At 41.6% G+C, this 27,650-nt stretch overlaps 1 protein-coding gene and 1 long non-coding RNA gene across 2 annotated transcripts; both read left to right on the top strand.

The window, feature by feature from the left end:
- Positions 1 to 1,904: 1,904 nt before the first annotated feature.
- On the top strand, positions 1,905 to 27,293 carry LOC119496094. Its single transcript, XR_005208631.1, has 4 exons — positions 1,905 to 1,915; positions 8,100 to 8,106; positions 27,039 to 27,043; positions 27,091 to 27,293. It is a non-coding gene; the product is annotated as an uncharacterized LOC119496094 (long non-coding RNA).
- On the top strand, positions 19,862 to 27,293 carry si:dkey-78p8.1 (ewing's tumor-associated antigen 1). Its single transcript, XM_037783160.1, has 6 exons — positions 19,862 to 20,823; positions 21,922 to 22,050; positions 22,363 to 22,421; positions 22,528 to 22,637; positions 23,345 to 24,732; positions 26,229 to 27,293. The coding sequence occupies exons 1-6, from the start codon at positions 20,109 to 20,111 to the stop codon at positions 26,339 to 26,341; spliced, it is 2,514 nt and encodes an 837-aa protein (XP_037639088.1). The 5' UTR covers positions 19,862 to 20,108; the 3' UTR covers positions 26,342 to 27,293.
- Positions 27,294 to 27,650: the final 357 nt, after the last annotated feature.

The following is a 27,650-nucleotide window of genomic DNA, read 5'->3' as shown; positions in this document are numbered from 1 at the left end:
TCGGACGAGGGGTTGCATGTGTTTCAGTGCATGTGCGTGTCCTTGCTCGTGTGTGAGATTAAACGTGTGTGTGTGTGTGTGTGTGTGAGATTGGTTGGGTGGAGGAGGCGAAACAGGGGAGAGTGGGGGAAGTGTTTGGAGTCAAGCAACATCAGGCTGGACGGAAGTAATGACCACAAGGGCGAAGTGACAGCGATCGGAGAGAAAACACTAAAATACCCCAAAAATGTTTCTAATTAATATCTGGCCCTTCAATAGTCGTCATTTGCATAATTTATTAAGATTCACAAGAGCATGTGCACTCTAACACCCACATCATTCCCCTGTGAGAGAGGTGTGAAGAAAGGCTAGGGTGATGGGGGGGTAGGTTGCTCATCACTAGTAACAGTGTGTGTGTGTATGTGTGTGTGTGTGTGTGTGTGAGGAGACAGATGGAGAGTAGGGCTGCCACTCCCGCCAGCCGCCACTCGCACTCATCCAACCAGCACCCCACCCCTGAACACTCGACACAAGCCGTCCAACCAATCAGACGAGCCCAGCAGCACAAGCGTCGGCCAATCGCAGAGCCCGCAGTTCAATTAGAGCATAATAAAGGGCCATTCATCATTCAATTAGGCATCTGTCACCGAGCCACAGAAGGAGGGGGGACTTGGAGATGAGAGAGAAAGAAAGGGTGAAGCAGAAGAGAAGACAGAGAACTGGAGAGGGGGAGAGAAAGTGAGAAAGGAGAACAGGAGATGCAGGCCATAAACAAACAGACCTCCAGAGGAAGGGATGGATGGATGGATAGAGAGATGAAACAGAGACGCTGGCTGAGAAGAAGGTGTGGAGATGGAGATAACAAGAGAGAGTGAAAAATGCAAAGGGTGTCGAGAAGGAAAACAAGGCAGGGACGCAAAATATTCATCATGTTAATTACAGTGCCATCGCAGTGACATTGTTATGACTAACAGCCAGCTCTGGTGTAATGAGGAGCAGAAAAAAAAAACATGTCAGGACATCAGAGACGTATCGGGGAGATTATCTGCCGGCGTGAGTGTTATCATGAAAACTTTAGACATCAACAATTTCAGAAAAGTTCTTCAGTAATCAGCCTCCGAAGACAAGTCCCACTCTCATCATGTTCAATGTGGAAAATACAGAAATACACGCTGCGTACAACATAGATCCTGTAGTATAGTTTCTTATCGCAACTTAAAGCTATTACATAGAGCAACTTTAAAAACATACACATCATATAAAACAAACAGAAGACAACTGGATGTCTCTAGACCACACCAGGGTTTATTGTTTATGTCTTTCAAAATGAAGACCATTTCCCACTTGAAAGGAGGATGTCTCCACTTGTGGGAGTTGCGGTTGCATTTGTTTGTTTTACTTTAATCATACAGAATACTTTGAAAGAGACTCTAAAACCCCTGACAGTACAGTACATAGCTTTGTTTACGCTGCGAGCGCTCTACCTGATTCTGTTGGAAAGTAACCCAGATCAAACCCAGTTTAACATCGACTGCAGCGTAAAGGGCAGTTAGGCTGCCAGTCTTTCAGTCCTGGCTGTTTCTGGTAATTAAACTGATGTCAAAATGAATGTGGTGATAAATTATTGATATTAAAATAATATACATAGTAATATTTATATTGCTAGCATGGCATTGTGTAATTATGTCTGCGGAAAGCTACACAGGACAGAGCACCTTAAAGGAATACTTCACACTTAAAATGATCATTTGTATCAATTACTCATCCCGTGTTACCTTGAATTTCAGGCCATTTGCCAGGAAAAAATGTTGGCCTTGGACGTTTCTGCAAACCAGGGATACATTGAATGTCAACATTTTTGCATTCAGTCTGAGCAAGTGACGTAGTTTAAAGAGCGAAAAGAGACACACCAGGCGGGCGGGTGGGAGGTGGATGTGTCCAACAAACACAAGGCTTTCATCCAAGAGACCGCTGTTTGCGTCCCGTGCGTCACGTTACAATCAACTGTTCGTTCGTGTCCCGTGTTCACATCGTTCGATGTCATTTTCACTGTATAAACGTAGCAGTTTTAAGCCCAACCATATTGTTCTTTCCTAAACCTAACTATTTTCTGTTGCATTGTTACGGTTGTAACTTTAGGTTGTTATATTATTATCTGAACACAAACCATGATCTTTTTTCTAACTTAACCAAGTAGCTTTGTTGTCTAACCAGTCGTTTCACAACGTTGGCCATGTGGCATTGCGTTTCTGCAAGCGTGATACGAGGCTGATATGAAACGTATTTATGACAAGACCGGAAGTGCTGTAACTTAAGTACGGAAGCTATGTGACAAAAGCTACTTAGATAGGTTTAGGAAAAGATCGTGGTTTGGGTCAAAATAACTCCAGAAGTGCCGTAACTTAAGTACGGAAGTTACGTGACGAATAAATGTGTCTTTGACTTGTTCCTGGTGAGTTCGGGTTTCCCTGGATGGAGCGCTCACTTACTGATGTTTAGGAGGCACGTTTGTGTTTTGATCTTGTGTTTTCTTACCAGTAATCAAGAAATTAATTTTCACAACTGGCCTCAATAAGGAGCGCGGGGCTCTCTCTTCTGCTGTAGTTACACTTTATATATTTTTATACAAAATCACACCTGGTGCAGCCTTAAATAAATACTTGTCCTAAAAACCCTCATCATTTCAAAGGAGCTCATCACATTGTCTCTTTCTTGACTTCCATGTCTCCTTCTCTCTCTCTCTGCCTCTCTGGTGCCAGCTGTCTCCAAACCCCTGTGGTCCTCCCTCCCTCACACCTCCTCCCCTCCGTCTCTCTCACCCCGGTCCCCAACCAAGCAGGAAAATGATCCCTAGTAAATAATATATCAAGATAAATGATAATTGCTCCGATTTTTTTGTGTGTTCCGCGTCACTTAATGAGCGTCATAAATTAGCAATGAATACGGCTGACAGCGTTTGTCAGAACACGGTCGATGCGAATTCGCCTTGGCATCCCGACGGTTAAAAAACTTCTTCTTCGTGTTTCTTCCAACATTGAGACGCATCCTTTAATTCAAATTGTAAAATAGACCAAAGTGCATGTAAGAGTTTGTTACAGAGTTCACTTACTTCTTGTGTTTTGCAGGAGAAATTAATCCGCTGCTTTGCTGGATCCTCTGAGGATGCAGTCGAGGAAGAGCTGTGAGACGACAAGGAAAAGCAGTTTCATTAAAAAAGGTCAAAATGAGAAATGTACTTGTTTTCTATGATTTGAAAGAGAATACGAGCCTCAAATTTGGCCTGAAAGTCATATTTCTTCACTTAGCAGTTGACATTTTTGAGGAAAGAATCATCTATCGTTTGTTTCATGATACATTTCAGGAAATAACATTTTTTGTAAAATGTTACAGCTTATTATTCATCATTACTTTCATATAGAACTGAGAATATCATATTATGTCATTGTCACTAAACAACAGCAGTAAAAGCACTCATACACACACAGACACAGATCCTGTACAGTAATTGCAGATTGGCTGTGGGCGAAGACCCGCACTTTAAAGCCCTGTCCCTCCGTCCCTGTCAGACATCAAACGGGGGGCCTTGGCCACAGATCGCACACGCGGGCGTCCCCAGAGACCGCCTGATTGAAACCTGGCAACAGGACCAAACAGCTGCTTCAAACAAAAGACATCTGCATATTTCAGATTTGTTTTTCATAAATTAACACCGCAACCTGCCAAAAAAGCCGGGCGAGGGAGTCTATCGACTTGTGTATAATTGGATAAAGTTTACAAGCTTTGAAAGTTGGAAATTAGCATGAGGTAAAGGGGTGCTCACCGGGGAGAGTATAGGGGAGGGGGGACCCGGCTTACAGGCATGTTCCTGCCTTCTAACATCTCCTCTGGTGTCTGTCGGAGCCACAACAGTAGCTCGGTTTTGTTGTTCTCTTCGGAGAGGTTCAGTGTGTCAGCAGCGCGCTGGCTGCAGCCAATTAAAAACTGTCTGGCTTTTTTAGACTCTGCCTTTGACCCGATGACACCTACTGTGCATCTGCGTGCACGTGCATGTGTGTATCTCTGTTAAGCTCTGATAGGGCCTTCTGTGTTGCCTTTATGGGGTCAGAGAGCGAGCTGTTTCACTTGTAAAAACCCCTTCAATTATTCAGTGAAGTCAAGTCTCCCCTTTATCTCCTGGTGTGTTTGGGGACAGCAGGCAGAACGAGGGCGAAAGAGAGGGATGGAGAGAAGAAGGGAGGGAGGGAGGCAGGGAGGGATGGATGGATGGATGGATGGATGGATGGGTGGATGGGAAGGAGCGGATGTCTCCTCAAAAGCATTGCTGCCTAATTACTAGCTCGTTTAGATCAGCAACCACAGTTATAAATAACCCAACAGCTGGCGCGATGGAACCAGACAACACCAAACACGGAAACGCAGCACAATATCACAGTCAGCTGAAATAAGCGCTGGAATGATAATGGTGTCTGTGGTGCACGGAGAGAGACTGATGTGTCTCAACATGGTGGTGCTGTTTACAATCTAAAAAGCCTCAAATGGGCCCGGGGTAAGGGAGAGGTTACGCTATAAGAATAGATGTTACAAGAGTTTCATTCCAAAACTCGTGCTTGTTTTGGAAAATACTGGTTGCATGAACATCATATCTCAAATGTGAAAATATTAAAGTCTTACCATGATGTAAAAAATACTAAAACAACCAAATAGATTCTGTTTTAGTCTGTAATATTCTGCATATATTGAACTTTGCACATCTACATTTGCACATTTACTACCTCAATTATTTTTTATTTAAGAACAAAACATTGTAACTTGCACACTTTATGGGTTATTCTATGTTTATTATTTAGATTTTTTTTACGCTAGTTGTAGTAGTCGGGTATATTTATAGTGTATTCCAATATTCTTCTTTATATTTTGTATTTTATGGATATATTTCTTTAGTGTTGACATCCTGTTCCTGTGCATTGCTTGGATAACCTGCTGCTGTAACACAATAATTTTCCAATTTTGGAACAATAAAGTACATCTATCTATCCATCTATCCATCTAAAAGCATGAAACAATAAAAGTAAATATATATTGGATGACTTGGGCACCATAATTTCTTGTGTTTCTCATGTTTGTGTGTTTGGTCATGAGCTGGAAATTAAAGTTCCACTTTTCCCACAACAGGAAAGTCATAAATTGAAACTGGATTTGAAGGTAAACATCCTCACGTCTCCTCCAAACAACCCTTTTGTTGTGGTCAAGTGTATTTCTCTCATATTTTGTTTACGTCTTAAATTTCCTCAGACCAGGATCCGTGTAATAATGCCCAGACAACATGCTCACGTATTGAATATAAAATATTGTCATCTGTGTATCCCCCCCGGGTTAAAGGAACCATTTTAAACATTTCTCGGTTTGTGTCAAAAGCTCCCGCGAATGCAGGGCTGCTTCTTCTGTTAAGTGATTATACAGACAACTTGGGAGTGATATAATTACCTCAAACATGGCAACCCTAGTGGTGGAGCTTGTGGAGGTGATAATATATGGTAATTACCAGTTTCTAGGGCTGAACAATCTGGAAAGAATGTATTTAAGATAAAAGCATGAAAACAACCCCGGCAGCGCTTTTACGTGTATACGGCGTGGCGTTTGCACTGTAAAGGAAGACAATGGCTGTAAACATTTAAGAAAATGGTAATGAGATAAATGCTGTATCCCTTCCGGAGTACACATGTATTTTTGTTCATAGACGTAGAGAGTAACGGCCCTCACACAGAAAGGATTCAACAATGGAAAGATTAAAATCTTCATCCCAAGAAACTGAGTAAATAAAACGACTGTCTAGACAGTTCTAATTAGGTTTTGATTGTAATTAAAAGTTTGTTGTTTATTTCAGCCCAAAAATACTATTAAGTGTCTACAGCATTTATAAGTCTTACCAAGAGAGAGAAATATGAAACAATGATTTTTTTTAACTTATTTCAGTATCTCTAAATGAATATGACTTTTCCCTGATATTAATTAAAGGTTTGTCTCCCAATTAAAGGAACAGCGTAGGATTTAGCAACATCTAGTGGTGAGGTTGCAGATTGAAACCTCTCCAGTGTGCTAGGCGTGTAGGAGAACTACGGTGGCTGACGCAAAAACGTGAATGACCCTCTCTAGAGCCAGCTGTTGTAAGAGTTGCGTAGGTCATTTGGAGAATAGCGAAGCCAGTGTGTAGAGTGTGTGTATACGTGGGAAGTGAGTGGTGAAGCAAGAGAGAGAGAGAGTGGTGGCGAATGTGTGTGAGCGAACAAGTGAGGTAATGGAGCAGAAGACAGAGTTAGTTTAGCTTTTAGAATATCAGGTGAATGTTCAGTGGAAGTTGCAATTTGTGCAGAAATAAATGCTCCTCAAGACCAATAGAGGTTTCCCATGTCTTGTTTCCCAGCGGCTGAGTGGAGTGAAGGAGGGGGTTAACTCCAGAGCGAGTAACGCTATTGACTCCAGCCCAAACAGAAAAAGTTAACTCAGTGGTTTGTGGCTCTGTGAAGAGAGGACCCGCTCCGTATGTAGATATATAAAAGGCTCATTCTAAAGATAACAAAAACAAGACTCTTATTTTGAGGTGATTATACGTGAAGTTAACGTCAACCACGACCGTTTCCTAACTCTAACTAAGTGGTCGTGTTGCCTAAACCTAACTTCCTTGGAAAACGGAAGTTTATTTTGAAAGGACACTATGCATGTAACAAGCGTATATTGACACACCGTCCCTGGTCCGTCCAAAAGTAATACAAGAGGGTAATCCATCGGTCTCCGATGCCGAGGGGCTCTGACCAAACGGCGGTATTTGACGAGTTGGGAGTGAGAATGTGTTGGGGAGAACGGAGCGTTTCAGACAGAGCGTGACTACAGGTATATTCAGACAGACAGTATGAGAAAAATAATGTGTTTTTTGAATATTAAAGCATGTAAACATGTTGTAGTTGAAACCTAAAATACAAGTATGAACCTGAAAATGAGCATGATATGCCCTCTTTAACTGCTTTGTGGCGAGTCGTGAAACACAACTCTCAGACTGAGCATCAAGGGAACGCTGGTTTTCAAAAGGTATTCATTCAGTCGGGGCTCTTTGACGAAAAGCCTCCGATACAGTGGATCTGCTTTGGTCGTTGTCTTTTGACGGACATTTTGGCAGCAGATGACGGCTCCTCAGTTCGACATGAGGAGACCAAAAGACTGTAGCTCTCTGTTAGCAAACAATGGGCAGGTTTCTGTTTCATGCAAAGTGAGAGAGCAGAGCGAGAAAGGTGATCTTCATGTCCCAGAACACACTCGCAGAAATGAAAAATCTGACGGGGCAAATCCAGTTTTCCAGCCTAATATTAAAGATATTTAATAGTGCAATATATATATGTCATCTGGCGGTTCACTTGGATGGACGCCTACATGGTTCAGGAGAAAGCAGGTGGGCGAGATCAAGATGTCAATTCACCGCATTTATCTTCACGTTGCTCATTTCTCAGGTTCGCTGACATTCGGATATTTAAAAGCCTATTAAAATAAACTTTGCCTCGTAAGCATCGCTGTCACATCTACAACAGTGTAACTAATTTCCAACATCTCTAAACCCGGAGTGATGGAAGGAGTCTGGGAATAGGAGATGTTCAGAGTGGGCGGTCCCTCCTGTTGTATAACTCCGGTGAGGGGTGTTCGCCATATGCTCGCCGGGTTTCCGAGGGAAAAGGGCTCGGAGGATAAAAGTGAGCGCGGCAGCGACGGCCCTCCATCAGTGTGTTCAAAGCCTCCATATGAAAATGACTGTGTACAAGACTTCTACTGAGGCCAAATTTAGATCAAAGGCAACCCGGGCAGGAGGGGAACGGAGGGAGGGGAGGCGGGTTGGTTCGGGGCAGACGGGGAGTTGTGCATGAAATGGAAGTTTGTGCAATGTGATGAGTAAATCAGTGTGTGTGTGTGTGTGTGTGTATGGGAATGTTAATAATAATAAGTTGGGAAATTTGTCAATTTATTTTCCCCCCTTTACACTGAGGATGTCAATACCAAATTGGAGCTGTTAACTTATGATGGGACTCACAGCTGGATGAAATAAGTTGTGTTTTTTTTCCAGGTCACCAAACTGGCAGTTTTACTGTACAGACGCTGTACAGGATTGAATTTGGGGAACTTGTAGCAGGAGATGCAAATTAGCTTTTGATGTTTTAAGTTACAGTATTTCCTAAATTTCTCTCTCTTGCAGTGGAAGCAGAGAGACGTCATCTACCCATCTGTGTTATATGATGTTCTCTCCAACATCCACTGTACATGGAGTCGCAATAAAAAGAATAATGTCGTAAAAATGTTGTCTTTATATTTAAAGCTGCAGTGAATATGATTACAAAAAAGTTATTTTTATTAAATGGTCACTATATCCTGACAGTAGTGCACGGAACATCTTGTAGTGTACTGTTTAGCTGTAAAATTAGAAAGTTTGTGACCCGGTAGCCATGTTGAGATCTGTTGAGGAAATACCAAGCACCGCCCACCAGCCGGAGCACAGCCAATAGGAACGCTCTCTCTCACTGAAATGACCTGTGATTGGCCAAAGTCTCCTGAAAACAGAGCCATGAGGAGGTGCAGAAGTCTAGTTTTCTCTCAGAACACTTGAATTATAATATGCTGAAAGGTTATTATTGAATTTTTGCCCAATGATGCCACAAATATACTGCCTACTGAAGCTTTAACAATCACCGGTTCTGCATTTCTGCACTACACTTCCCAGAGAACACGTACCAATCAAACAGCGGGGTTGTCTTTTTAAAGGATAAGGATGAATAACATTTATTTTTTTACAATTAACACTTAAAATGATGAAGGCCCTTGCAAATGACAAGGTAGTACAAAATGTAAACCATACTTTGGTGTTTCATTTTTACCACTTTAAGATTTGATTAAACTTGTTTTTTTGTTCTATTCACAAAATGAACCAAAACACTGACAACGAGGATGATCTATGGGTAGATAATAATGGGAATAAATATGAAACAAAATTTAAATCATACCCTCGAAACTAAAAAGAAATTAGTTCTATTTTTTCCAGACAACATGAAAAGCCAAACACTAACGACATGTAAGTCCATCTCTGATTACTGTCTGTGGTGCTGAGCCCATTGGTTCTCACGGAAGATGTAAGTCTTTAAAAACAGGTCACAAATATATTGTTTTGTTTTTAGAAAAGGCTAAATCGTTTTCTTAAAGAGATGAGTGCTCTAAATGTTACTCAAACAAGAGTATAGTGCATTTGTGGTGGACTATTTTCAGTCGTGGATTGATACATATTTGGTGCACTATCGAGCATTTATGGCACCAGGACGGGATTTTAAGAAAATAAGAAAAATGTAGAGTTTCACTAGCTTTATGTTACAACTTATGTCTTTTCTATTGAATCACTCCCAGCTACCAAACACGCTTTCATGAACTGGCTACATGCTGAATCACTGTGCTATATCATTCAGACACGTAAAGCAGAACAGTGCAAATTTATTTGTGTGAAAATGTTATTGACTTCTGCTTTAGAATAATATATATTACCATAAATTACAATCTTAAAGCTCCTGATCTTACTGGTGGAACAACACCGATATATCAGAGGCTCAGTTGGCTCCACTCCTCTCATCTTTCTTCCATCTCTTCACCTCCTTTTCTTAATCCAACTCCCCCTCCTCCTTCTACTCCTCCTCCTCTTCGCTCCTCCCTCCTCCTCCTCCTCCTCCTCCTCCTTGCTTCCTGCCTCTCCAGAGAGGAGGTCACATGCTGCAGACCTGCTCTGTGCCATCTGGCTGACTTCCTGTCATCCTTACCCCAGGAGAGAGTGGCTCTGCAGGGTATACGACTGGAGAAAACCCCCTCCTCCTCTTCCTCCTCCTCCTCCAGGCCCTGCACACCTGAGCAGAAAGGGTGAGAAAAACACACAGGGAGAAAAACAGAAAGAGAAGAAAAGAGTGAGAGCAAGACAAAGAAGACAGAGGGAAAGAAAGAGATAAGGGCAGAAAATAGAGCGGGAGAAATGGAGGAAAATTAGAAAAACCTGTACGCAAAAAAAAAAAAAGCTGCTCTGAAGAAAACTGATTAATCACGTTGGATTTTTAAACCCTGTGGTTTTGGGAGGAAACAAGTCTGATGCCATGATAATGACAAATCAAATTTCACCACAACCAAAACGCTGAGGGGCAGTTTTGATGTTATTATATATGTTTGAAAATGAAGGGAAAGTGCAGTCCCCGCACTTTTCCTTTAATCAGAGTGGATCGTGCATATTACGTTTTTTTTTGTAGCTTGACATTAACCATGAAAACTCAGAAAACATCATTAAGGAAATTGTGGTTGAATTTCCAATCGAGCTTCACTTTGTTTGGCACCTTATCACCTTCCTCTCACATCTCCGTCTAACACGGGAACATTAGGATTGGTTAAAAGCGCATACATGCCAGATTAATCTTAATGTCCCACCCATGGTCTTGCATATTCATATAAATACAACATGACTGCCGCTCACATCTGAATTTATTGGTTTTCCTCCTCCGCAAATTAGGGGGCCTCCAATTGATGAATATTTTAGCACATGTGCACTCTGCGGGACATTTATCATCGGCTCTGCTATTATAAACAGAATAAATGAGCAGTCAAAGTAGGCTGCTGCTATACAGTGTGCTGAACGCAGACACACCGCCCCTCTGCGCTCCCCTGCTTTAGCCGTCCTCCAAGACTGCTGCTGCTGCGTCTTAATTCTGCAAAATGGCATCTCCTTTACATGTTACATGAGCAGCACAGGGTTTACCACAACACGGTATGGATGCCCATAAACAGCGACTGTATGGAGATCATGACAGTAGAGGTCTCGCACCTCATCTGTACCACCTAAAGAAGAGCTGCAGTCAAGACAACCTTAGTTGAATCTATGTTAAGTGAAGGAAGCCCTAAGGGGGTCGAGACAGAGGTTAATTGGATATACTAAAATTATGTTATTTCATTACAGATATTAAGTTTTGGAGGTTAACCTAATAAAAAGGATGGAAATGTTAAAATAAAGGTATTGCTTAACTCGGAGATTTCCCCATCCTTGTTGCTAAGATAATTATTGCCTTCTGCAAGGCGCTCAGATAATCCTTCAATCAAATAGTTTGGATGGTGTTGGTTTCTCATTGGATATCTGTTGATGCATACCTGGTGGGTAGAGCAGCAATTATTAAAGGGACGGTGTGTAGGATTTGGCAGCATCTTACTAACGGTGTTCCGCACACTTTTCTCCCTTCAGCGCCGCCACCAGTTGTTAAGAACCTGACATGCATGTTTGTGTGCTCATTCTCCGGAGAAATATCCATTAGACAGTCTACACTACGTCTTTTAGACCAATAGTTTTTGAGAAAAGTGGTGAAAATTAACGCCTCTGCCTGTGTAAGGAAGATCATAACGCGCATAACGGCGAACATTTTAAATGCCAAAATATTCAATTGATGTAATAAACGTTAACTTTATTGACCTTTTATTAAATAGCACTGCTGTAGCATCAAAATTGTGCACAGGTTTACGTGCAAACAGCGTCTGTGTTGACGGAGCTGCTGCTGCAGCGCCAAGCAGTCGGTGTGCACCATTGATGTTAAAAATGCCCATGTAAAAGCATTTATTCAACAAAGGGTAATATATTTAACAACTTGTGATAACATAATAATCATTTCATACAGACTACTGTACTGTAAGAAGCATAAATTAAGTCAAAATGTACATTTTCACTGCTCTAGTCATCTCCCCTCTCAAGCTGCAGTCAGGACTGGAGCTTCCTCTCCGGGCGCTGTGGGCGCACCTCGCAAACTTACTGAAATCTCACAGGAACAAATGGCGTGGAGGTTTCTTGATTGGTCGGGAATAAAAGAGGGGGTTACTGAAAATGACACACATATAAATTTTAATGCACGACCTGGAAGTATTTATTCCGCGATTGGCGAAAAAAGTATGTTACATTGTTAGTGTACAGAATATAGTTAGTGTGCGATAGCGGTGTGTTTGCAGATTGCAACCAACTGAGTACCCCTCCAAGACTGCGGTAACGTGAGCCAAACCGTGCAAAACCGTGGTAACGCCTTCCGCCTCACTCATACCATAATAACGCTACTTTAGGAGCAATGGAAGTCAGACGGCGGCTGGTGGTACCACGTTTTTTTGCACTCTGCGGCTCACGTTACCGCAGTCTCACAACCGTGTCGGAGAACTACAGTGGCCTTCAGGTACGGAAAAATGTAAAAGGCTCTCGCTAGAGCCAGTGTTTGGGGTATTTGAGGTCAACATAATTCTATTGTGACAAATCAAGCTCTTCTGTCATAATTTTGACACCCTACAATCTTACAAAAAACTGTTCTGTGCTCCCTGTACATTCACAAGAACTGAGAACTAGTGTTCAGTAAATGTTTGACTTGTTCAGAATCCTGAAATCACACCAGTTAAGTTGGCCAGTAAAATAATGAAACAGAAAGCCAACTCAAAAATGAGCCCACAAATGTCCTGCTTTGATGTCCTCTTCTCCTCTTTCTCCTCTTCATCTCAACCGTCCACCGCTGCTTGAAAGTGCAGTCGGACGCCCTTTAGCACTTCCCTTTTCGCCCCGTGTGACCGAAAAAGGGCTGCTGGGATTCTCTCAGACGGACGCCAAAACCACCTTAGGCTGCATCTAACCACCGCTGAAGCCCACTGATCTGACACCGCAGAAGCAGGCATTGTTTCAAATGCTTTCATTCACAGTCCCAGCCATTGGCAGACACTGTGAAATGGGTGAAATCCCAGCTTGGCGAAGCTGGCACAGAAAAGACCCAGCATCCTGGATCCCTTCCACTTCAGAGAGCTCTGCCACATGCTAACTGTCATCCACGAGGCACCGCTAGCCCAAAGGGGGGTCTGGCAGAATGGGTGTGGGTGGTGGTGGAGGTGGAGGGAGTTTGCGGAGGAGGGGGGTGGTGGTATAAACATTGGGATATACCCTTCACATACAAACATGGAAGACAACACGGACTCCTCGGAGATGCAGCACCAGAGGCCATCAGAGGTGATCATTATTTATGCACACACTATTCAGAGTTGAGCTTCGTATTCTCCAGCTTGTCTCACTCACCTGGCATCTGCCCAGTGTGAACCGTCCCCTCGGATCCACAGCAATGATGAGCCCCCCCACCACCACACACACACACACACACACACACAAACCTCCTTGTCCTCATTGCTGTCTACGCCTGGTAGATCCCCTGGCATGTTCGCTCCTTCTTCATAAACACTAGCAGCTGCTTGGGCAATTAGCCATTAGCTCTTTACTTTTTACTATAATACCCGGTCCTCAGAAATCTCCACAATTAGCTCCTTAATTGCTTCTAAACAACCCAGGCGTAACCGATAAATAGAAGAAGGCGGTGGGTAGTTAGGTGAAGAGACAGGCTTCTGGGAAAGAATCAGGCTAGCTCGGAGAATCCGGGCTAAACTGTTCATCCTCTCGCCTCCCTGTGCAGCCTTTGGCAATTTTGATTTTTTTTTCTGTCGTGACACGGCTTGGAAAGGCCCGCAGGAGGAGGAATCACAGAGCGGGTAAAAAAACACAAGGCAGCGGGAGGGCTGATGCTTCATATTCAAATAGAAGCTGACACATCCATGCCCTTTATTCTGTGGTCTAACTATCACTTCTGAGAAATGCTAACATTCAGTGTGACAGAGGGTGTTACGGTGACTTTTAGACGGGCAGGAGACGGCGTCCCGTCCCCCCCCCCCCCCGGGCGTGGATTTGCGTGGCAGCGTGATATGACACAGCTCGCTTGACAGAGCAATGGGGATACCCCCAAGATTAGCTGAATGCATTAAAAGGGAGGCATGAAACGTGGCTAACTGTTGATTAAATCGCTGTTACATCCATACTGGCGGTTCCAGTTAACCTGTTTAACATCGACAACGGCCACGCCACTAACATGACAATGGCCTTTAGGCCTACATGTGCTGTCTGTTGTGTACCGCCTCACGACAGACATGTTCATCTATGAGGAAAGAAATGGATGAATAGGTTAAATATTTTAAAGATGACTTAAAAGATTTGTCAATAATTGATCAGTCAAAAGACAGAAAGAGATGTTGACAAAATTGACAAAAAAAATAGTATAATAAATTCATTCATCGAGCAAAAATGCAAATATTCACTGGTTCTATGAGGAATTTTCTCTGTTTTATATCCCCGTAAATTCAATATCTTTGAAATAGATGATGTTACTTTGGAATTTGGACCATTTTTAATATTTTTTTTTCACATTTTATAGATTGAACAATCAATTGATTGAAAAAAAAAAGTATTTCAAAATTTGAATGTGCATTTGCTCCAGAATTCAACTCAGGTCAGTGTGGCAAAACTGATGATGAAATAACATTTAAATTATCATTAATACTGTACATTTTTATATAATATTATATTGACTGGATGGGAAACATTAGGGCGGTCACAATATTAGATTTTCACTACATGATTATTGGGGCCAAAAAGATTTACAATAATAATATTATCGCGATATCTATAGAAAATGTGGAAAATAATAATAATAATAATAATAATAATAATAATAATAATAATAATAATAATAATAAAAATAATAATAATAATAATAATAATGCTATCAGTCAAATGAATCTTTAACATTGTTTATTGTGTGTTTTGTCTCTTTTTTTGTCAAATGAATCGCAATCAAAATACAAGTGTAGGGAGGTGGAGAGAGAGTCTGTAAACATAACTATATATATAAAATTATTTAAGATGCAATATTATCAAATGTGTAAAATGCACATTTATATCAACTTGGAGGATCTGGGGCAGCTGAATTTTCTGAAATTCTTCGCTGCAAAAATGATGCTTTTGTTTCACTAAAATGAGAACGAGTTTGCCTGAAAGATGACACACGCTGCAGTTTCCCTCGACTCCCATGCATTTATTGTTAGCGGTGGCTAAATATCTGTTCATGTTTTGATGAAACAAGAAATACGTTTTAACCAGGGAAGCGGAGACTCTGACTGCAGGTCGTCTGCTCTTAACAGTTTCTGGCGTTCAATCAAAGAAACGTACTTGATTGGCTTCCCCCAATTCTCTCCATTGATAAACTGCTTCCAAATGAAAACAATCAAAGCAGAATCAAGTATAATCAAGTATAGTAATTCACTGCAGCTTGTGTGCATGTGTGTGTGTGTGTGTGTGTGTGTGTGTGTGTGTCTATTACAAAATACTATTCCAGCAGCACAGCACCTCTGCAAAGCGTTTTCCACACAAATCTCTCTGCATCCAATCTACACTGACTTTACTTACTGTATCTCACTTTCTCTCTCTTTCTTTCTCCCCCACACACACAGACACACACGGTCACACACACAGACACACACACAGTCACACACACACACACTCACACCCACACACACAGACACACACACAATACCACGGAGGTATACAAGCACCATCTAGTGCTTTATTCTGGAAATTGCTCTGCAGAAGGTCAGAAATGTGTTGAAGAATCCGAGTCTTCAGCTCTTTTTCCAATTAGAATGTTTGTTCTTAATTAATTCGTCGTTAACATCCAAAAATTCCCAATGCAGAGATGGTAAATTAATGTTAAAACACATAATGAGAATAAGATAAAACCAGGACTAAACACAGCACACTCAGAAAATCTGCATGAATGCAGAACGACTGATTGAATTTCAAATCCTTTCTTGCTCCTCCTGACCACCGTGACCTCTGACCTCTCTGGTGAAATACATGTGTGTGTTTCACACGGTAAGAGCAATAAACAGTTTGAATAAAATGCCTAACAGGACACACGTACAAGGGTCTTATAAAGCTTTAAGCCTCCACCAATCTTCTTTCAGAAATAAGAGGGGTAAAGTTTCTATTTTTTAAAATCAAATATTTCATTCTTGATCACAGGAGTCATACAGTGTGTTCAGTGGAAACTCTGAATACTGTCTGTCTGTGTGTGTGTGTGTGTGTGTGTGTGTGTGTGTGCGTGTGTGTGTGTGTGTGTGTGTGCGCGCGTGTGTGTGTGTGTGTGTGTGTGTGTGTGTGTGTGTGCGCATGTATGCATGACATAGTTAAATATATAACAGCAACATTAATCATGTACCTCCTTTCCTCAGCTTTCACAGATAAGAGGATGATGATGGTGGAAAAATGGACTAGTTTCAACAACACAAGGACTTATCTGGAATCATCAACTCACATGTCTCTAACCTGTTACCACTGAAGCAATTATTCATTTGACTCAGACGTGTGCGTTCAAAAAGCCATGTTTTTTTTAAGCATTCATGCAGCAAAATGCCAAATATAGTTTAAAGGAATGACGTTTAGCTGAGTCCCAAACAGACTGACTAAGCTTTCTGACTGAAGACCAAAATAGGCAAATCGATGGTTCGATCCTCGGTTCCTCCTGTCTGCATGTCAAAGTGTCCTTGAGCGAAACACTGAACCCAAAGTTGCTCCCCGGGTGCTTCACAGCAGCCCACTGCTTGTAAATGCTTACGATGGGGTCAATGCAGAGGTCAAATTTCATGTATGTGATGAATGTAATAAAGTTTAAGTATGAGAAAGTTTTCTTCAGCAGATAATCAATCTGCACCAGGTCTAAATTAAACTCTTAACTAAAACTAAACTTAATATTTAAACGTGCAGTAAGCAGAAAGTTTTTGGCGTCATTGGGCAAAAACTCCATAATAACCTTTCAGCATATTGTTATTCAAGTGTTCTGAGAGAAAACTAGACTTCTGCACCTCCTCATGGCTCTGTTTTCAGGCTTTAGAAAATCTAGCCGGTGACGGGAGACTTTGGCCAATCACAGGTCATTTCAGAGAGAGAGAGAGAGCGTTCTTATTGGCTGTGCTCTGGCTGGTGGGCGGTGCTTGGTATTTCCTCAACAGATCTCAACCTGGCTGCCGGGTCACAAACTTTATAATTTTACAGTTAAACAGTACACTACAAAATGTTTCTGAAAGCATTTGAGGAGGGAAATAGGCATTACAGTGACAGAATATTGATTCAAATTTGATCATTGACAGCCGGCTAATAGGTGGCAGCTGGACGGCAGCTACGACACAACTCACAGAAAAGACAAAACCTCAGTTTCATGGCCTTTTTCCCCCTCTTCATCCAATAGCACATCAACAGCAACAGCTTGAAGTCCGCTTGAATCCATTTTTGTTCTTGTTAATCACATCTGATCGCCCGGTTGTGCACGCAGCCCCGCTCCACAGGCGCACCATGCTGTTTTGCCCGACACGCTTTGCCAAGGCCTTATTGAAGTGTCTTTTTAAGCAGCCTGTAGCAAAGCGTCTCCGTCTGATCGGGGCCCTAAAACATCAGGAAAAATAGTCTGGAGACAGAGACCGTCATCAAATGACTCAGAAGTGGATGTCACATTTGACAAATGTGTTTTAATTAGAAGTGTAAGTTTATTCGATTCTAAGATTTTGACACCGACGTTCACTCCCTAAACACACTAAAAACAAAAGATAAGCCGCTGACCAATCGGCCACCTTGGCTCAAAAAAGCCTCGCTGACATACTTACCCCTAAGTGCACCGTATTAATAGTTTCTTTGACCTTTGACCTTAAGGCTCTAAAGTTATCACGTTAGATTGGTTATGAACGTATTCTTGCCTTAATGTATTTCAGTGAGCTGCAGTCAAGACTGTTACCACTGAGAGCTTATCTGGTGACTGAGGTTTAAAGTCCTCCACTCAAAAACGTGTTGTTGTTTGACCTTCGCTGTGCAGAATGATGTATGTGCAGAGTTTGAGACTGCAAGGCTGCTTTCACTGTTTCTCTGGGCTCAGCTTATATCGGAGTTTAAGACATGAGCGTACAAGAATGATTTGTGACATCAAAAATTTTGGAAGCTACTTTGGAAGCCGGTTATTACTATATTGTTTTTTTTTACTAGAACATGTTTACATGTTTTAATGTTCCAAAAACACATTATTTTTCTCATATTGTCTGTCCAACACAGTCTCATGGCAGGTTGTGAAATAGTCACGAAATTTAATCTATTTGATTCGTGTACTTAGACACGAATTTCACTTTTTTTCGTGATGCAATTTCCGCTCCAGTCTTTTCAAAATAAAACTACTTAGGATTAGGAATAGATCGGAAACCTGAAAATGAGCATGATATGTCTCCTTGACATCAGGGCTATGCCAACTGTTGGCAAAAACACAGCAAAGGCTGATCCTCACAGTCTGATGTTCATAAAGGGAAACCAGTTGCAGACAGCTGCAGCTGCACCACCCTGGTAAACAGACCTTTGTGGCATTTGTGCCAAACACCATGTAATACGAATTGTGCCTACAAATTTGTTTGACTCACATAATAAACATTGGTGAAAAGCACGACTGATTTATTTGACAACGTGCATGTAATCCACACAAACAATAACCATCACAACAAGGCCTCCGCAAACAATCAAGCTTCAGGCCCAATGAATACTGCACAATTACCGGCCAAACATATGGGTAGACCTACTTGGTATTACCCGGCTGTCTGCCATAATATTTACTGTATACTGCCTGCAACCAGCCAAGAGTAATACAAGCTCACATTTAATGTCTGTATTGCATGAGGTTCCCAGATAAAGCACAGAGTTTGGAGGCTTTCCAGCCCCATTTTTGTCGAAACTTTGAAATAGTTTTCAGAGCATTGTTGCCGGAAAGTGACAACATAAGACACATTTTATTTAATCTAAATCAAACTCTTAAAAGGTAATATATGTAAATTTTTAGAAAGTCCTTGTTATTAATGACACCTGTGGCCATTAAGTGAATTGCATTCAGCTTCCTGTTGCTCGTGCTTGCACTGCATAGGCGCGAGCGATCATCCTGGTTATCGGCCAAAACAGTGACGTGACATTATGTTACGATCATATATCACCGTTACTATCTGTGATGTCCAATCTCCGTGATACTAACTAGCTTGCCATTTGCAAATTACTTCATCATCTAACGTTACGAGGCAAAACCGTCCCGAGGACTTTATATAGAAATCAGTCCACAGGCTGTTATAAGCAACTGAGAAAATCAGAGAAGGTCTCAGTTGTTAAGTTACATTACAATCTGTTCACACAATGGCAATACAAAACGATCAATACATGTAAATTGTTACATACAGTATAGTACCTTTAACTAAAACTAAACTTAAGAATATCTAGTGAATGTACAGTGGACGTTTGTGCAGAAATAACTGCTGCACCTCCTCCAGACCAACAGAGGTCTTCCATGCCTTGTGAAGTGACGGAGCTCCGCAGCGAGAAACGTTATCGTCTCCGACCGGCACCGACCCGCTTTTCCTGCAAGCCAACACTAGGATAAGCATTGATTCATGGAGAGACCTCCGTCTGGTCAGCTAACATTACTGCCAAGCAGGTGAAATATAGAGTGATATTGTGGTTTCAGCTGACGTGTGTCGCCTCACTGTTTTGAGCGATGCTCGTTCATGTCTATGTAGAGTGAGCAAGCGCGAACCCGACGCTGACTTTCGTTGACTTAACAGCCACAGGTGTCGCTGTTAACAAGCATTTCTGAAAGTTACAAATAGTCCCTTTAATATTTAACTACTCAAAACACATGTTTAAAAAAACACATTCAAAAGTAAAACACTTTCTGTAATACTGGAGACAAAACAAACAAAAGTGGACTAAGTGAAGAAAAATCTATATCTAATATTTTTCAATAAGCTATGGCAATGATGCCAAAAATATTCTGCCTACTGAAGCTTTAAACCACGGTAATGAAAGTGAAATACAGACATGCACATGTTGGAGTGGAGGTCTACCTTTAAACAGCTCAGAGCTGTATCTCTCTCTGGTTGCAGGGAAGTCGAACGAACTGCGAACAAAAAACAACTCCGCGGCACCCGTACTCTGATGACGTCACGGCCAAACATGGCGGAATGAGCAGAAGAGACAACAACAAACGTGTTTGTTTGTGAAAACATGAAGAAACTGTGAAAACAAAGCTTCGTCCTCGCTGCTGTGAATCCACGGAGCCTCCAGGGAGAAGTTAAAACAACAATGATCAGCAGAGACTGTGTTGTTGTTGCTGTTCTAGTGAAGGATGGAGAGGACTCATGCTGCTGAGTTCACTGAGCTGTGGAGGAGCAACACCAACTACATCCAGGACAACAAGAAGACAGGGGACTCCAACAACACACAGGACAACAAGACAGGACAGCAGATCACCAACTACATACAGGACAACAAGACAGGGGACTCCAACTACATACAGGACAACAAGACAGAACAGCAGATCACCAACTACATCCAGGACAACAAGAAGACAGGGGACTCCAACAACACACAGGACAACAAGACAGAACAGCAGATCACCAACAACACACAGGACAACAACACACAGGACAACAAGAAGACAGGGGACTCCAACAACACACAGGACAACAAGACAGGACAGCAGATCACCAACTACATCCAGGACAACAAGAAGACAGGGGACTCCAACAACACACAGGACAACAAGACAGAACAGCAGATCACCAACTACATACAGGACAACAAGACAGGGGACTCCAACTACATACAGGACAACAAGACAGGGGACTCCAACTACATACAGGACAACAAGACAGGGGACTCCAACTACATACAGGACAACAAGACAGGACAGCAGATCACCAACAACATACAGGACAACAAGATACAGGACAACAACATACAGGACAAGAAGAAGACAGGGGACTCCAACAACACACAGGACAACAAGAAGACAGGACAGCAGATGACTGAGACTGCAACAACCAGCATGTGTCATAAAGGTGAGACTGCAGATCTGCTGCTCAACTAGATTAGTGATGAGTTTAACAACAACAAACTGATGGATTGAAGACATTTAACTCTCTCTGCATCAATACATCCATGGTCTGCATACAGGAGGCGTGGTGGCCATCAGGCAATCAAACACAGCATGCTAGATGACTAATTTACTTATTACTTTAACTAATTTCACAATACACACTTGTGTCTGACTTTTTTTTGTTGTTGACAATGATGATGTTTTGTTAGAAATCCTATTAGATGCTATTATGATCTTTGTTTGCATTGTTTTTGCAGGACTATCAGCTAACTAATTAAACTTTACCCTCGTTTTTTTGTGTGCATGAAGCTGCTGTTTAGCAGAAGTTTTCAGTTTAATGCCAAAACATTACCAATAAGTGTAGATCTGTGTTCCTGTCAGCATAGAAAAGCCTCTGAAAACAGCATTTCCATCATCATGTTATACCAGAAGGACATATATGTATACTAGTCTAAACCAAATTGTATTGACAATGATGATGTTTTGTTAGAAATCCTATTAGATGCTATTATGATCTTTGTTTGCATTGTTTTTGCAGGACTGTCAGCATAGAAAAACCTCTGAAACATTATTTCCATCATGTTATACTACACATATGTATTTTTATTTATTTATTTGCACATATATAAATATATTATTTATATATGTATTTAATATACTATACAACTGTACTCAACATATATATAGTATACTAGTCTAAACCATGTGTAATGTTAATTTAAATGCACTAAACTAATTGTAACCATAGCAAATAGACTGTGGATGATTTAGCTGATATGATTTAATGAGGTGGAATGAAATTAGCACCTGCCATCTGCCAAAAACAGGGTAAAGGTTGGCTGTTGCAGGTAAAAAATCTCCGGTCACCTGCCACCATGGCAGATAGTTTGTACTTATAATAAGAAATATTATTTTTAAAAAGCAATTCCTAAATAAAAAAAATAGTCAGGGATTAAGGTTACATAGTAGAAATGTTCAGTGACGTGCCACAGTGGCAGGTGAGGAAATAACTTAATTTCAGACCCTGATTATAACATTTGATATCTGTTTTGATGCACAGATTTTCAGAGTCCTCAGCGCAGAGGCTGCAGCAGATACACCGGTTTGAATAATGGCGACTCTCCAGGTGATGTGGAACCGACACAAGACATCATCTGGGATCCCACATCACCCACTTCAGCTACTACCGGTAAACAACACCCTGAAATCACATCTATTATCTTATCATGTACTGTTATTTATAGAGGCTGTCACATCTGAATGACGGGCTCTACATGAATGACAACATGCACGCCTGCTGAAGATGCTTCTTGCTGTTTTACTTAGTGACCGTAGGGTGTGGGGATGGAAACTATTACATTGTTGCACGACCATGCACATGCAACTGAAAAGTTGACTGTGCTTTTCAAAACAAAACGAAAACAAAGTCCTACTGTGTGTTCATATTTATCATGTCATTTACATTATTTCATTATTTGTTTCTCTGTGTTTTCGGGGTCAGGGCTCAGGAACACCAGAGTTGTGGAAATATCAGATATTGTCAACCGTATCGCTCCAAAGGTACGTTGTTTCTTGTTTTTTCTTAGTTCTGTCATTCAGGTTTTAGGCTTCTTCAATTCATATTTTAAAATAAATTTCTTCTACTTTTTGCTTGTGTGTCTCACAGGATGTGAAACGGAAAGGGACTGAGTCTCCTCTGCTGCAGTGGATAGGTGACAGCGCCGTCCCTTGCACACCCGACATCCCAAAGCCAAGATTCAGGAAGAAGTCCTCTCGGTGCGTAATCAGTTTATTGACCCAGATGCTCACTGACTGAGGTTTTTAATCACGACATTAACAAACACTATATGCAAGCAGTTTAGGTCTTTTCTACCTGTAGCACCTAGTTATTTTGAATTACAGTGGGAATCTCTTACAGTGATCACGTCTGTCCAGGTTTTCTGTTTCTTTATTTCTCGTGCAGATTATCATCTAATTCATTTTTGCATGTTTATTAAATTAATATAAAATAATGAAATGGACAGCATCTTTATTTAATCATCTGTATTGACTGTATTTTAAATGCAGCTTCAGGTGTTTCAAGGGCGGCTTTAACGGGTTCATTCGTTTTCCGTCTCCATCACTAGCAGTCATGACTGTTTCTCGTTGTTTGAGGAGACTACAGAAGGCAGCCTGAGGAAGTCTGGTTGCTGCATCTCGTTGGTTTGTTTTTTGGCAGTTTGTCATGAGCTTTGAAGAGACAATGTTTTTCATTGAGAGAAAAGTACTTTCTTTTTCCCATCATGAGTTCAATGTGCGCACACCGCCGGCCTCAGTTAGCCAGACGGAAGCAGACAGGTTACCGCGAGGCAAAGTAACATGGGAGAAAGCTAAACCCATATAAGCGTGACCACTGTAAGCGGTTTCCACTGTAGTAGTAGTAGTTTTCCCATTAATTCTTTCTTTTCGGATTGTTGATTATATTCTTTGTTTCCTCTCTACAGGCAGAGCAGTGTGGACGACCTCATGAAACTGGCCAGGCAGTTCGACGAGAACATGCAGCAAGACAGGGAGACTTCAGCACAGCTCAACGCCGTCAACGAGAACCTCAACGAACGTGCAAACACTTCGAAACCACAACTGACAGAGACGTCATTCCCCGGCAATGTGAAGGACCTGAAATGTCCGTCCTCGTCGGATCAGGCGGAGGCAGAGCTGCACGCTCTGTTCGACTGCTCCACTCAGAAAGTCAGCGGCCGGCTCAGCCAGGGCTCCTCAGTATCGTCCCGTTCACAGGAAATAAAACACCAACCTTTGACTTCAACTTCAGCTGAACCCCGACAATCAGAGCTCAAGTCAGCCGGCCCAGCTGCACATCCTGCTGAAGAAAAAGGATCTCGTGGTTTTAGTGCGAACAATTGTGATGACTTTGATGACGACTGGGAGAACGATGACCTGCTTAATGACTCTTTTGTGCTGGCGATGACCCAGAATCCTGACCAGCAACATGACACCCGCCCTAAAACCACCATGCAGTCTAACACTAAGACAAACACTACTCAGTTCACCTCCGCTTGGAAGCCTACTGCAAATACGAACTCTGCACGTCAGCCTTCAAACTTGCATTCCAAGCCAAGCTGCAGTGCACTCCAGGAACTGTGTCCCAAGCCAAAGACTACCAACCGAAGCACTTTTAAGTTAGAGCCCAACCCTCACTTCCAGCCCAAGATGGCTGCCAAGGAGGCTTCCAAGCCAAGCGTCACTTTTATACAACCTCAATCAAAGATGTCTGACCAGAAATCTGCTACCACAAAGACACTGTCTATTCCTATTCCTGACAAAATCACTAAAGATCAGAAGGGGACTCCTGTAGTTGCAGACATTTCAGACAGCTTATGGGATGACGGGGACGATGACGCGCTGTTCTACCAGGTATGTGACAGCGTCGAGAGGATCTCCAACAGTCAGCCGCAGCAAGCGAGCCCCAGCAGCTTCCAAGAAAAACAAGATATTGCTGTAGACAGACAGCGGAAAACCCCCGCGCATCTGCCAACCGACACGTCCCGCTCCACGAGCGCCGGTGCCAGCGCTAATAGACAGTCGCCATGTGCTTTTGTTTGTTCGAACTCGTTACCGGGGAGCGGCAGTGAAACTGTGAACTACCAGGGATGGAACATTCCCATGAAAGGTGCCAACAACAAATCACGGATGTCTCAGAGCCTCCCAGGAAGCCGCGTGAGTCTGGGCACATTTAACCAGCGTAGGGATTCCTCTGGAACTTTCCAGGCTGGGAATGTGGAGATGAAGCCACATCCAGTGACAGCCAGGGCACCGACCCATCACTCAGCCTTCAAGAGGAATGTATCTGACTCAGCAGCTATAAGCAACAAAGGTAAGCTGTCTGAAACGTCATGTATTCCCCTGGGCTGTATTAAAGCATGATATATAGACGATGTAAATTAAACTGTCTTTAGAAAAGGAGAAGATGCGTTTGATAAAATATGTCATAATAATTAAAGGAATTTCCATTAAGATGCAGTTCAATGCTGTTACTTGGTAAATGGTTATTTTGATTGACACTGTTCATAGCTATACCTACGAAGAGTAATGCACTGTAATTCTTATACATCCCAGGAAATCAATTCGTAGGGAGGAGGTCGGGGTGGATGGGTGGGTCAAAAAACTCCAGACTCAGGAGACCAGTGTTTGTGTCCCGTGTGAAACCAGAAGTCGACGTTGATTTATTTGTCAAGTAACTTCCGTACTTAAATTACACCACTTCCGGGGTTGATCTTTTTCTAAACCTAACTAAGTAGTTTTGTTGCCTAAACCTAACCAAGTTGTAAAATAAAATAAAAAAAATTGGATATTGCGATATGTTTTGTGATACTGTATCGATTCTCAAAAACACTTTTAATTAATAGTTTACAAAGATTAACTCAGTCAATATTCTTATTTCATTTGCAAAGAGATGCGACCTCTCAGAGTAGTGCTATGATGTTGTATTTCACAGGGACTGTGATAAATGCAGATCCAACTGTTCTGATCACGTAAAAAAAGTAAACTGTTTTTACCCCGATTCTATGCATATTTATACTATGACAGTTTTGCTAAAATTAGATTTTAAAAAATCCCAATATATTGCCTTACTTACAGTATCACAATATATCGCAATATATTGAATCGTAAACCCTCTATCGTGATACGTATTGTATCGCCAGATTCTTGCCAATACACAGCCCGACTGTGAAGACAGATGTTTATTTTGAAAAGGCTGTATGCATGTTACGTTGCTGGACAGGAAAACGCACAAAAAATGATTTATTTTTCATACGGTTATCATGAAAACCGTTGTACGAGGATACGTTGTTTTAAGTCAGTGCATCTTTGCGGTTTGTCTGTTCCATCACCACTTTGCTATAAGACTGGATATTGAAGTTAAAACTCACAAGTAAAACAGATGTCACATGTTGTTCTTATAATCATTGACAGTTCAGTGCATGTGCACATGAACACTTTTTCCCCCCAAAGCAAGTAAACATCGTGCAATGGCTTTAATTTGTGATTCTGTCGAGAGTCCAAACCTCAGGAAGCTTCATCGCCAATGAATTGCAGACTGATTTTCCTCTGGACATACAGGGGGGTTTTTGTACTTCTAAATGAGCTTCACCATGGGTGCCCACTGGTTCCAGTTATGGTAGTGAAATGTTTATGTTATCAAATTAGGACTCGGTCGTTCAAAGTCATAGCAACGACACACAAGTTCTGATTTAGGGGCCGCTGTGGCCTTTTTTTTTCTTCAGGTCTTTGCATGTGTTTTAACGTTTCCTAGTAAATCATGTTCAGTGTTTCCATTAATTTTTCTCACTTCCCTTCCTCCTTTTCCAGTTTTTGTCACGAGCCAGATGACATTGAAGTGCTCTGCGGCCGAGATCGAGAGGAAGAAACAGGAGGCCTTGGCCAGGAGGCGACTGCGAATGCAGAACGCCTCAAAACCATAGAGGAGCTGCTGAAGGGATGTTATTGTAGTGTAATAAGTTACAAACCTCATCATTCCATACCCTCCTCATCGAGATGTTACCGATGATATCATGTTAGTGTTAATAGTTCAGTATTAAAGATCTATCACAGAAAGGACCTTGTGTCTATTAAAAAGAAGTGAATGTCTGTTGAAGAGCTGCTGGACGTTTTTGCTCCAAAACATGTTTTCGAGAAGTTTGATGCACAAATGAATGCGAGTCTCAGATCTGGTGCTGAGATAACATTAAAAGAGATTTTCATTTGCTTTTTTTTTTCACATTCTGACTAAGAAATAGTTTCTAAATGCTGACTAACACTTTTTCTGTTGTTTTCCCAGTGTTGTCATTTCAGCTTTCTGCACATATTTTGGATAGAATTCTTTTCTTTTTGCTGATGTTTGCTTTTGTTTACAAGTAGTAAATAGTTTCATCTGTGTTCCTTCTCAAACTGCAATACCAAAAGGGCTGACAGACATTAAAACACAGTGTGTTGATGTTATCTGTCAGACATTGGATGTCTACAATTTGTATGTGTTTGATAAAACAGATTATGTGCCTTCAACGTCTATTGATGCATACTTAAAATGTTTGGCAGTATTCATAACTCTGTAATCAAAAGAGCATTGCTTTACTCCAAGTAAACTGAGACAGTATTGAAACACAGTGTCGTACTGTAAAGGCAGTGTTTATCTGTAGGCAATTTATTTTAATAGCCACGCTATAAACCTGAGTCCTAGAGGATTTGATCAGCTGTGTTATTAAGGTAGATCTGTGGTAAACAGGTGAGACAGCAATCAGATAAAACTGTTGGTGACCTCTTTGTTTGTCAGGATGTTTATGCCTTGTATGAACATTTTCTGTTTTCTATGCTTTTGCTCATACCTAAAACAAAGGAAGGAACATTTGAGACTGTGAATAAACTGCTGAAATCATACTTGTTGTGGCCGAAACTTCAAGTTTTTTAATGCACCTTAAAGCCTCAGTAGGCAGAACATTTTTAGCATCATTGGGCAAAAATCCCATAATAACCTTTCAGCATATTGTAATTCAAGTGTTCTGAGAGATAACTAGACTTCTGCACCTCCTCATGGCTCTGTTTTCAGGCTTTAGAAAGATCTAGCCTGTGACGGGAGACTTTGACCAATCACAGGTCATTTCAGAGAGAGAGCGTTCCTATTGGCTGTGCTCTGGTCACGTGACCGGAACTTGGCATTCCTTCACCAGATTTCACAATGGCGACGGCGTCACAAACTTTTCTCATTTTACAGCTAAACACTACAAGATGATTCTG

This window comes from Sebastes umbrosus, chromosome 10 (assembly GCF_015220745.1).
Source record: "Sebastes umbrosus isolate fSebUmb1 chromosome 10, fSebUmb1.pri, whole genome shotgun sequence".
NCBI classification, from domain to species: domain Eukaryota; kingdom Metazoa; phylum Chordata; class Actinopteri; order Perciformes; family Sebastidae; genus Sebastes; species Sebastes umbrosus.
Note: the sequence above shows the minus strand (reverse complement) of the source record. Positions and strands in the feature narration are given on the sequence as shown.